Raw genomic sequence first — 13,066 nt, 5'->3', positions numbered from 1 at the left:
GTGCGTTTAGAAGATGATTTAGCTGATGCAATAGCAGGATAATTGTATCAGAAGAATCTGGCCACCAGAAGAAAGAATACTTTGCATAGACTTGCCACTCTTCGGGAAGGAGTGAGCTGGAAGTTGATAGGGAGGGAAAAACTGTAAACCTAAAATTCAGTTGCCAGTGTGCCAGCCTGAAGAGCTGAGATTATGGATGACAAAGGCAGATTGGGAAGCTCAAAACAGGAAGTCGCACAGATCCTGTCTCCAAATGCCAGCTGATGTTAGGGTGTGTTGGACTTAATCCAAATTCTTCCTTGCATTTACATCAGAGCTAAAGGTGAAATTCCAGCCTTAAATGTATAAAGAACATTGACTCATCTGAAATGTTTTTAAAGTTCAGAAATACAAGAATTTGTGCAAGGGCTTTTTCAATAGCATCCTCTGTATTAGCTAGAATATGATGTTTAAGAAACCAATTTGATTTATCTGTCGAAGGCAAAAAATGTGTGTAATATTGCTATGTAGAAAGTAGGAGAATTTGAGGTTTAAATTCAATACTAGCAGATTATTTATAGATTTATTTTCTGCCCACTAAAAGTATAAAATGTAATAGGTGTTGCTGGGGGAGGAGGGGATTTTGGCAATAACATATTATTTAAACCGAAGAATAGGGTGGTGTTAAATTATTACACGTTTTCTTTTATTACAAGGCTGTTCTTCAAATAGTATTGATAAGTTTAAACCTGTGAAAAGGTCTTTCTTCCAGGAATTTTAGGCTTTTTCAGCCTTTCCAAGGGCTCCAGAAACATACTTCCTTACAGTACAAGTGACTTTTTTTATTAAGGACTAGAGCAGTTGTAGGCAGTTCACTTAATAGATCACTTTGGAAATGGAAGTGGAAACAGTCACACAAGTCGTAAAGATGATTCTCTTCTTGTTCTTAAGGCAGCTATGAATTGGTCTTGGGAAGAGTTACCCTTGCAATCTTGATAGCACTGGTTTCTTTACTCTGATGCTTCAGGGCATGTCGTGAACCTTTTGGACAAAATACAGGGATTTGTAGACAGCTTTGTTAGTTGTATAGCTGAGTGGAGTTCTAAGTTAGATTCATTCATTAACAAAATCCTGTTATCAATTTTTAAAGCTTGGGGCTGACAGTAACCGGAGTGAATAGGTTAGGAATAGCCAACAGTCATTTAAATGCTGCACTTTACTCTGAAAAAAATGTTGACTGACACCATATGTAGTTTTTGGCTTATTGTGACCAAAACTCTGATGTACATGTTGTTATTAGGAGGAAACTCTATTTTGTTATTTCTTTAATAAAATAGTATTCCAGTTTGACAAATTATATTAGCTTGTATTCATAAAGCAACATTGGTTGGAAGATGTGAAATCTTTCAGACTCCTCTAAGTACTCGGAAGCTGCAAAACACAGAGCTTCTCTGAGTCCTTTTGCAAAAGTGGTGGGTTTTTTTTTTTAGATATCCCTAAGATTACTGATTACACTAAGTATATGTCACTAAACTACTTCACAAGAGAGATGTCACGAGCTTTTATATAATAGACATTGACTGGTAGATTACATTTAAAACTTGTTAAGTGCTTATTGAGAGTTTGAGCAAATATGCTTTGATTTTTACGTTGTTAAGTGTTTAGTAACTATTTTAAGTTGCTCTGTGTTTATAGTGGCGGTTCTGCTAATAGTCTTGCAACACTGAATTTCTATTGACTTGCAATATTGAATTTCTATTGACTAAAATAGCCAAAAACTAATAGTAAAAAGTTAAACACAAACAACTTTGATTTCATAATTGGTGACTTGTATCTATCTTATTTATTTAACAAATTCAATATAATACTGTTACTTTTGGTGGTGATGGTGGTGAGGTGATGCTTTTTTTGGAAGAAGAGGACTGAGCCAGGAGAAAATATTATTGTTGTCATCTTTTTAAGTCATGTAATTTAGTGTCATTGAAAACTGGGGAGGTTGAGAAAAGAATCTGCAAGAGTTACACATTGAAATTCCTTGGTGCTTGCTTTGTGTAGACATGCATTGGCCATCCTTGCTTATCTATAGAAAACTGAATGGTTATAAATGGTGTCCTGTAATAAGTAGAAATGATGTTTAAGGGCCTCTGCAGACCTTAGTGGTTAGAGAAGCAAGAGGTGGTATATTTAATTTGTTTAAATCTTTTCCCAGTGTTCTGACAGAATTGAGGCCAAATGTGTGAGCTTTCCATGTTCTTTGCTCCTTGATGTTTCCCTTGGAAGAGGAGGTAATTTGCTTCGTAATTCATTAGTGTTGATCTTCTTTAAAATAAACAGTAATACAAGAGAAAGTGAGTTTTCAAAGTTAAGCCACGTGTTCCTGATACAGCTGAAACCTTCTGTGTGACCTTCTGTAGGTAGGAGGTCTGTGACCACATATTGCTGATTTCTCCAATAAATGCCAGTTTGGTTTGCAATAGATCTGCCATCCAAAATAAGCAAACCAGAGACTACTTTAAATTGAGCATGACTTAACTATGAAGTTGAATCAAACTTTAAAAAAATAATATTTGCGGAGCTGCAAACTGTGAGAGTCTAGGATTAATTTCACATTATGCAGACCTAAGCTGCAGTCAGTGGTACTTAAAGGCGGTAAAATCAAAGCAATCCCAGCGCTACTGTATGTAGCTAAGGCCAGCTGGAGCAAAGTGCAGTATTGCATGTGGAGCTTCTGAACCTACCCAATCTGATTTACATCTACGGAGAGGGACTATCTCATAAAGGGAATGCTTCCTGATTCACCCACCAGGCAGTTCCTTGTTAAAACAAATGTCTTATTGTTACTCTGGACAGATAATATTCTGTAAGCGTTTAACCTGAGCCTCTTCAAAGGTATTTGAAGAGGAGCTTGAGAGTTGTAAAGGACTATTTAGTTCCATTAACAGTTTTCTCTCAAAAAAAAAAAAAACCCTAGATGCTAATGGCTAACAAAAGGTTTCTTCCTGCCAGTGACTTCAACTCTTTTCTAATGTTATAGTCACGTACCAGAATTGAAAATGAAATGAGAAAGAAGTCTGACTACCTTATCTCCAATGGTATATACGTGTAGTAGTATGAATATTGTTTTGATACCAATTTTATATTTCTGTGTGGACATACCCTTAGAGCTCTGTCCTGTTCAGAGTCACATACAGTTTATCATCTGGAGTGAGCAAATGATGTATTCGTTTCCATCCGTGTCCAGGTTGGAAGGGAAATGAAATAATTTTTGGGTTTTGGACAAAAAAAAAAGGAATGCTGTTCCAGATGCCTGGAGCTCCCACCCTTGCTACTGCTGTGACTTTCTTGTTTGGAGACAGATTTCTTCAAAGTTGTTTGTGAGAACACTGCTTTATTTGGGTATCTGTGTTAAAAAAGAAACATCTTGTACTCTTCCCACTCTCATTGTTGAAGTTCTGCACAAATAAGTCATCTTAAATGCTATGTAGTGCATCACTTGAAACATTCAGCATGTGATTTTTGGCTGTCAGGTCTATTAAGTAAATCACAATTTTATTGTCTTTGAGACTGAGCTTTCTGCTACAGTCTGAACAACACTGAAATTTCTTGGTTTTGGAAAACTGAATTTCCTGTTGTGTCTGTCTGGCACATGCAGCTGAGAATTCACTAGCATCACCAAAGCAATGGAGCTAGCCAAGAACAATTGTTTGGCATGTTTTATGCTAGAAAAGCCTCATTTCAAAACCAAAACATGCATATATGCATACTCAAAATGAAATAGCAAATGCTTAAAAGCTGGACCGGAATAAAAAAAAAAAGTCAGTATTGCTGTTGTCACTTCTTCAGTAAAGGTTGCATCAGCCATGTTTATCCCAAGGCATAGTTTGTATGTTGGAAATATTCTTTCCAGTGAAATGACTGAATAATTCTGTTCTTCAAAGGAGCTGAAGTGCAGTAGACCCATTATGTTCCTCATCTTATTTGAAATCTGTCATGGCTGCTTTCATCTATTTTATGAGTACTTGTGAGAAGCCTCTTGGTTTCTTTTTCTTCCGAGCCTTTGTCTGGTCTGTCACTCTGTTTTCTCATGGGTTTTGCTCCTAACCCTGTGAGCTTTTCTTGGTAGTGTTTTCATGCAAATTTGTGAAGAACAACTTGGGCAACCATCGAGAGAGGTTTGCTTTGTCAGAGTGGACAGAAATTAAGACTTTCTAATACAGCTTTTTAAAACCAGGCCATATTAAAATTGTGTTGGCTTCATGTGGTATCAGTCCTTATTCATGTGCATCATCTCTGAAGGCAGACTTTTAGCTCTTGTGCTTTAAGGCAAGTGGTCAGAGGAAAGCATGGAGAAGTTTGGGAGATTTGTGACTTCACCAGTAAGAAGGTGTATAAAATGTCTCTGCTTATGCAAAAGGAGAAAAAACCTTTTCAAAGAAAGATCCTGGCAGCATGTAGTCTGCTATGTGTTATATGGATGCCTAATATTGTAGGCCACAAAAGAAAGCATAAGTAATTTAGGCTTATAACAGAGTTTATTACTGAAGGTGAGAGCAATGTTTCTGGTAAAAGTTGTCTTTTTTAACAGGATCATAGGCTAACTCTCCACAGACAAATATAGCTGCTGAACTTCTATACAAAAACCTCAGACCTTTCACTTTTATGTCATGGACACATAACTTCTTTGAAAAAAAATTTTCTTGAATTTTAAAGATATTACAGAGCTGAGAATGTTTGTTGCAACATTTAAATTAACAATTTTTTGAAAGAGTTTAAAATATCAAGCTAAGCATGCAAAGAAAGTGCCAGATAAAATAAAAATGAAATGCTGAACAGAGTTAGTCATACTTTAGGCTTCTGCTGCTTGATTCTAAAAGCTTTTGGTTTAGTGCAAGTCCCATTGGACTCATCAGAATAATTTCTCTGTTTTGAACTGGCTTTCCTGTTTGCTCACATATTGAGTTATACTTTAACAAAAGTTTTCCTGGATGAAGCATACAGTGATAGCAATATAAAGAAAAGAGATGTTGACCTAATTTTACTTTTCTGATTATAGAAAAAGTGTCTATTACTTGCAGTTTGAAGAGACAGAGCAGAAAATAGGTTATTGCCAATTTCCATTGTACACACAAAATCCCCTTGTATTCTTGTCTGGAAAAAAAATATCTAATTTTAAAAACATGCATGCCTCTGTGTTCTTCTTCAGAACAGTGTGAGTGCTGTGGCTGTTAAAAAGATCTGGTAGGTATCTTTTGTGGGGAATTGTCTCTTTCATGAACTGTACAATAAGACCTGAAGATTTATTTTTGTTAATGTATTTAGTTCCACACATTATCTATAAATAAAACAAAGTCATACTAGTTGCCAGGGCAAGCTGATTATTCCAACGGCAATTTGGTAGAATGGATGGAAGAAGGGTATTACTGTTCTGCTAGAGGCTGTCAGTCAGAGTGGACCAGGAAGTGATGCTTTAACAACTTGGCCTAATTATTTTGTATATGCAGTACAATTTGATCAGTAGTTGATCGTCATTCATTAAATAAAATAGACACACCAACCTGGTGTGTTTCACTGCTGTTTCTGAGCATAGGTATTACAAGTATTTAATCTTTAGTAATTTGTATTTTCTAGGCCAAATCCTTGTTTGGTGACCAGAGCTGCCTATCTTGATGTCCTTGTGATGCTGAGTACTCACTTGGAGAAGTATCAAAAGCAAGGTAAGTCAAATGTACTGCTGCATAAATAGGATGGTATATGTGCAGTATATCTGAGCTCTGTTGGATCCAGAGAAACAATAATGTATTACTTCTACTCCTGCTGTCTACTGAATGCTGGAGTCTTTTAGCTGCTTTGTATAAAAGGGCCCTTTGTTCTGCCTTCTGGTCGTTGGGGCTGTTGATGAGAAGAATGAGGTGCAGCTCCATGTCAAAGCTTGAAAACCATGATCTTGCAGTATTCCTAATCCTAGAACTGTGTAACAACAAAGAAGATCCTCTCCAGTCTCCCAAAATGTTTTTCTTATCCAAGGTTGTAAATCCAAACAAAATCCAAATCCCAGCATACTGCTACTTTAACCTTTCCTGAAAACCAGATATGTTCCTTCATGTGACACCTGAAAATATTTCAGAGAAACAATGTTTTCTCATGTTTAGAAGTTTTATTAAAAAAAACCCTGAGAGCTTCTTTAAATTTCTTGGTTTCACATTGATTCTTTATCACTGTGAAGTTTTTTGAAGGACCGCTCAGAACCATGAGTGGTTTTAATGGTGGAGTGTTGTTTGCCACAATACAAAACATGCTGTAATCAACAAGGAAAATAAAAGCATGGAGGAAGGGATACACTTTCAAGTGTGACTTTGTATAGCTAATTTTCAGTCAGCTCTAACTAGTTTACTTGTGGGCCTGCTTCAGTCATTTCTCATGAATGAGTGAGTAGTAAATTACCTTGTCAATCCAGGAAGACGATTAAAGAATAGTTTTTCAATTAATTAAAATTCTTAATAACTGATTTCAACACTATATTTAAGTCACTGGAACCATTCTTTATTTCAGAGAATTTTGTTTGGGGAGCTGTTCTTAATTTTAAAGCCACTTTTGCTTTTTTGCTTAGACATTTGGTAGAAGTGGTTCCATTTTAATTCCATGATTGGAATTAAATTCCCAGGACAAATAGTGATAGTTGTCAGGAAAATGAGTTGATGATGAACATGTTTGAAATTAACTTCTTCAGACAGGTTGATGGAGAATCTAGCCCTTATAACAGAAGCATAGTCATATAGAAAAATATGTGACTGGTAGGTTCCACTATACCAGAAGGAGATGGTTAGGGTTATCCGGAACTCTCGAAGATGGATCTTATCTTTCATGTTGTCTGAAGAGTCATCCCTCTCTTATGGGTCCCAGATGTCAAGATGTTCTAGATACTGTCCTACGGCAGCTCTCTTTCTATCAGGTACTGGCCACTGTTTGTGACTAGGTAAGGGCTGCATGCTTTGTAGGGAAATATGTACCATCCTATATAAAGCAGTTTGAATATAGCATGTCTCTAGGGATAAGTTTTTTTCCTGGCTCTTTAATGTTTGTTTTGTGTAATTATGTCTACCATCAATAATTCAAGTCTGCAAAATGGACAAAAACAGCCCCCAAGGTCCCTTTCAACCACATTTGGCCTCATCACCCTTCTTTTAAATTTCAGCCTTTTTCCTATACCTTCAGATTTTTTATCTGTTTTGTTTTTTAAACAATTGCTGTACATTTGTAAATTTTTTTATTGACATCTCCACACTAGGAAACACTCCTCTTTTTTTAATGCCCCTGACATATGATTAGCCCTTTGAGACTAAGGGACTGCACCTTGCTGTGGCTGGATTACTGACTGCGGTGGATTAATTTATTTTTCAAAGTTCATGTAGACAGTTCCAAACCTGGGTGCTGTAAGGTATGATTTCTATAGAAGGAAAGCAATTATTTTTGCAGACTCTCTCTGCTCAGGAATAGTTCATTAGTATTGTCTTGCTTAAAAGGTTCATTCCTTTATAAGTTTAAAATGATATATTGCAGGCAATATCTACAGAGAGTGGAAACTTAGACGGGAAATATCGTTCTGAAAACTTGAAGATACATCAGGGACAATTTTATGTTTCACAGTCAGAAACCCTTCTGAAATGAAGGAGTAATATGTTTATATTAAATAGAACCTGAGTGTCCCATGACACAGTAAGAGAAAGATAACTCAGCAGTTAAAAATGAATATTTTGAGTCTCACATTTAAACATTCTGTAAGGAATAATTATTAACTGAAGCTTTATACTTTTCTGAGATTAAATATCTTACTCGTATATGTGTATCTCTGGTTATGAGCCAGTTTTTCTCTGTTTTAATCTTGAATTGTGAAGTTGTTTCAATGAATAAAGAGTGAAGGACAAATCCAAATACAACTGTTTCTTGATGTGTTTATCTAAGAGGCCCCAGGAAGTGCTGTATATGAGTTCCAGACCATGGGGTGAAACTGATTTTCATCAACAGAAACAGGAATGCAATGTAATGAGCCTGCAACTGGTTAAAATCAGACCACTTCTAATTGATTATGCCTGTCTGAAGGGGCTACAATTACAAAGAGATTTTTAGAGTACAGCCCTGCCTAGGCCTTTTCTACATTATGATTATTTTCTGTAAGTGATTTGTTGTTTTCAATTAATAAAATCTGTCTCTTAAAGTGCAGGACAGCCCTTAGGGAATTTACTCCACAAATTCAAAACAATTTAAAGTGTTGGATAAGGACCAAAAGCATCTTGTCCAGCTAAAAAATTACTGCTGGCCAAATGATGATTATTTACCTTGAAACAAACAAAAAAAACCCTGTAGTTATTCTGATTTGCTGGTTTGGATGGAAGTGTTTCCTGATTTATGTCACTGGGAAAACACAGTTTTCTTTCCATGAGTTGACAGGCAAAATCTAGAACACTTTTCCAGGTCTTGATGTGTCTGAGGGTGCTTTGATATGCATAAACAATACATGATGCAAAGAGTATGTAAACTTGCAACTTCTTTTTTTCAGTTATCAATTGCAGTTGGCTCAGAAAAAAACTTTTTTTTTATAGACTTGCAATCACAGATATTCAGGGCCTTTTCAGTCTAATGGGTTGCAAAATGCTATCCTCTTTCAGACCATTTTCTGGCACTTTTATCCTGCTAAAAAGCAGTTAAGTTGCTCCCCCAGAAGTAAAGTAGCACCAGAGTGGATGGTGTAGGAAACAGGCAGAAGCTCTGAAACATCACATTTCAAACATTACTGGAAGAAGCAATTAACACTTGTCGGCTTCTTTGGAGGGGAAAAATGCCTCTTAGTACAGGTGAGAACGTGTCCAGCCTTCGATGGGTTTGTAATTATTTGCAAATTCACAAGTCTTGATCAGCAGGAGTTAGAAGGAGAGATCTAGCAAGCTGGAGTGCTATAGACCCATGGATGTGTCTGCTGTTATACACTTTGTACTCAGAGATGGACTTTACAAGAGACAGAATACCAGACTACAGACAGGCTATGCTGTGATGTAGTGCTCCAGGGGATAAGATTCCTCTGTTGAATATATGGACTTCTGAGAAGACCCATCATAGACATTCCCTTCAGATCTTCTCCTGGAAATAGGTATCTGAAGCTCAACAATAAGATGAGATTATTATTGTGATCCAATGGCCCTGGTAACACAGGTGCCAGAATGGTATATTGCAGTGAAAGCTCAGATCTGGGATGCTCTGTCTCTCTGTGACAGATGAAGAATGCCACAAAATGAAGTGGTCACATTTTCTTTCTTGCTCACGTCTTAGAAGAGTTTTCTGATAGTATTTAGTCAATTCATGAAGAGAAAACTCGCTAAAATATACTTGGCAATAGAAGCATATTTTACCTAGGGTTGTGTTCAAAAAAAATGGCACTTGTCAATAAAGTGTTGTGTTGAGTCCATGAAGACTGTCAACATAAGTGAAACAGAATGTAGAACAGAAGTCAGGGAAATTATGAAAGAAAAATTGCTGAAAATAATCCTTCCAAGTTGGTTTTTTTATCCTATATATATGCTGTCATCCTCATGGCTGATTTGGCCTATTATCGGGTATAGTGTGTTCTAAATTCATGTGTGATGAGAAAGAGAAAGCATTTAAACAGGATGTTGAACAGGATGAATCTGGGATGTAGCAGAAATTGCCACTTGAAGTCTAACCATTCGTTTTTCCTTTTTACATTTGAGAGTGGAAGAATTTATAAAAGTTCTTGAGATTAACCAAACTCCACTGTTGTTGTTGTCGGCGGGAACAGTTACTCAATATTTACATAATTAATCCTGTTCATAAATAGATTGTTTTGGTATCAAAATGGAACAGCCAGTATTCTGCTCTCACTGATATATTTTTCCCCTGAGTTTTGCAAAAACAGACTTCCATTTTCTTACTGTCTTCTAAACAGCTAAACCTTTTGTAGGTGTAGGTTAGTTAAGATGTTTAAATTCTGCCCACGGAAACCAGAGACACTTGCAAGAAATACTGTGCCTCACATGTGTGTATGAGGTCAGAAACATGGGCAATTCTGCACAAATGTCTGCTGGTTTTGTCCTTCCCTATGCTTTCAAATATGACAAAACTTTGTATTTTAAATAACATATTACAAATACCATTGTCTTAGTTATAGTTTTCCTTTTTAATTAGAAGTTATAAAATGTATTGGTGGAAATGGTATGCATTAACAAACTTCTAGAAGCTTTACAATGAAAGCACAAATCTTCTTTTAAGTAGGAATCTCTTAAATGTTTTGCCTGAATGATATGATTTGTAAGACTTTTAAATAACATTTGAAGACTGTGCCCACATTATTTTCTATGTTGTACTTCGTATTCTTCTTATTTTTTGAAGAAGCTACATGGTAACAAACAGGTTTTTCTACAGGCAAACATAACTGATAATGTTTAAATAGTAAAAATTTGACAGGAATAACTAGGTTGATTATTTTAGCCATACCTTAACTTTCTTTATCTAGATCCCTAAGAAGTGTGGCCAGACAGTTATTTGAACAAAAACACTGGCAGCTTGATAGTGCATGTTTTGGTTGTTTAGTCTAATTAGCTTAAACTTAAGAAATTCCATCTGAACAAATTGAAAGCATTTTTTCTTTGTTATGTCAGAAATTATATAAACTTTGTGTGCCAGTGTATTGACTGGGACACTTAGTAAATTGTTATTTTGACTCAAAATAAAGATTTAAAACATATTTATGGAATAATCTGAATGGGCTACGCTTACTGACGTTAAATTAGACAAGTCAAAAGGAAATGTAGTTGGGTACTCAATATTCTAATTCAGTGCAGACAGGAGAATGATGGAGTTGAAGATGAGATTGTTGGAGGTGCAAGAGATGAGGAGTAACTGGGAGTGGCACAGACAGTAAAATGCCAGAGGCAGGTCAAGTGAGGGACGTACTGTGTGAAGGTGGCCAAAAGACCGTGTAAAGTGAACACAAGACAGAAGACAAAGTAAATGGACTGCGGATGAAAGGAAAAAATGTTAAGACAAAGGAGGTGGAGTTGCAACGCTAGCAGTTAGTCACAGTAGTGTTGGAGGAAGAACCTGGGAGAGGGAAAGTAGAAGTGTTTTTAGACAGACTGTGGAGGCACAGTGAAAGGAGGGGTGTTGTGGAGGGTGGAACGTGATATTGCTGGAATGATGTGTTCAGTAGGGAATATGGAAGGATATTACAGGAAATAAGTGTCTTGGGAGAGTGGAGCTGATAGTGTTTTTAAATGTTAGCAGTTCAGATTCTGTCCCCATGTGAAGACGAAGACTGCTCTTCCTTCTGAAATCTTATTTCAGGTTCTCTTTTGATTCTAGCATGTACCACTGACTTGCACTGTCTCCATGGAGTTTTATGGCTTTCTTTGAATGCAAAAAAAAATGTGGAAAACTTGGTCCCATGCTGTAAGAAACTGTAAGAAAAGAAGCTGTAAGAAAAATAGCAGTCTTGGTGTCCAGATCAAATGCTTCCCCCCAGCTCTTTCTTTTCCTTTGAAAACTTTCCGTTAAACTATACAAAATTCAATGGGATACTTCTATCCTCAACAATATATTATCCATGGATTCTGTTAATCATCGATGTTTGTAGTTTTTAATCGTATTGTGAATACTGATGCATAGACTCTGATGTTGAAGATGTTGTAATGTCTTTAAAAGAAAACTTTCTACTTAAGATATGCCCTTTTCCTGATCATCAACAGTTATCTTAGATCCACATTGCAATAAAAAATGCTTTTCTTTTGTCTTTGGGGCTTTTTTCCCATTTACTGGTGGCTTTGTTTAATCCACTTTTAATAAAAAGGGAAAATATGAAAGAAACTATTTCTTAATATTCACCTAGGAAAATATTTTCTTCACCATGATTACATTTCAGCCTTCTCTCTATTCATATGATCTCTTCAGATACCATTGGATAGATGGTAGTTTGTGAGTGCAAAGGATTATAATCTCTTCTCAGTTCATAGATAGTTGCAACTTCTTGCAGGTCTGTGTGATTGAAAATTTCCAGATTTTCAATCTTCAGACACCCTTTCCGTAATGCTCCGTAATATTTGTAGTGCTACAGACCACAGGAAGAGTGGCTAGAAAGCTGTCTGGAGGAGAAGGACCTGGGGGTGTTGATTGACAGCTGACTGAACATGAGCCAGCAGTGTGCCCAGGTGGCCAAGAAGGCCAATGGCATCTTGGCTTTTATCAGAAATGGCGTGACCAGCAGGTCCAGGGAGGTGATTCTCCCTCTGTACTCGGCACTGGTGAGACCGCACCTTGAGTACTGTGTTCAGTTCTGGGCCCCTCACCACAAGAAGGATGTTGAGGCTCTGGAGTGTGTCCAGAGACGAGCAGCGAAGCTGGTGAGGGGGCTGGAGAACAAGTCTTATGAGGAGCGGCTGAGAGAGCTGGGGTTGTTTAACCTGGAGAAGAGGAGGCCGGGGGAAGACCTTGTTGCTCTTTACAACTACCTGAAAGGAGGTTGTGGAGAGGAGGGAGCTGGCCTCTTCTCCCGAGTGACAGGGGACAGGACAAGAGGGAATGACCTCAATCTGCCAGGGGAGGTTCAGGCTGAACATCAGAAAAAAAAAATTTTCACAGAAAGGTTCATTTTGCGCTGGCAGAGGCTGCTTAGGGAGGTGGTTGAGTCACCATCTCTGGAGGTATTTAAAAGACGTTTAGATGAGGTGCTCAGGGACATGGTTTAGTGGTCAATAGGAATGGTTGGACTTGATGATCCTAGTGGTCTTTTCCAACCTAATGATTCTATGATTCCATTACTACAGATACAGCAGCATTTTATTGCTGCTGCTTGTAATTTTTGTCTGAATTGGCAGAGTGTTAGTAAGTTTTCTAGTGGCTGTGATAGTTTCTCGCCTTTTTGCCTGCTCTGTTCCATTCTGGAGCCTCTAGTAGGAAGATGACATGGATGCTTGAGGGGCTGCGTACAGGAGTTATCTATGTATTTATCTCAAAGTGTGCAAATACTTAGATATATCATCCTCACAGATAGAGAAGGAAAGCACTGACATGGTATATTCTTGTT

The 13,066-nt window shown here is 37.2% G+C and overlaps 1 protein-coding gene across 1 annotated transcript in view; it reads left to right on the top strand.

The window, feature by feature from the left end:
• Positions 1–13,066, top strand: part of THADA (THADA armadillo repeat containing) — a 162,944-nt gene that overhangs the window by 107,483 nt on the left and 42,395 nt on the right. Inside the window, exon 31 of the mRNA XM_054062233.1 lies at positions 5,608–5,693. Coding sequence (XP_053918208.1) covers positions 5,608–5,693 — 86 coding nt within the window. The remainder of the gene's footprint in view (positions 1–5,607; positions 5,694–13,066) is intronic.

Source organism: Cuculus canorus, chromosome 3, assembly GCF_017976375.1.
Source record: "Cuculus canorus isolate bCucCan1 chromosome 3, bCucCan1.pri, whole genome shotgun sequence".
Taxonomy (NCBI): Eukaryota; Metazoa; Chordata; class Aves; order Cuculiformes; family Cuculidae; genus Cuculus; species Cuculus canorus.
The sequence above is the reverse complement of the archived record's forward strand: the minus strand, read 5'-3'. Positions and strand labels throughout refer to the sequence as shown.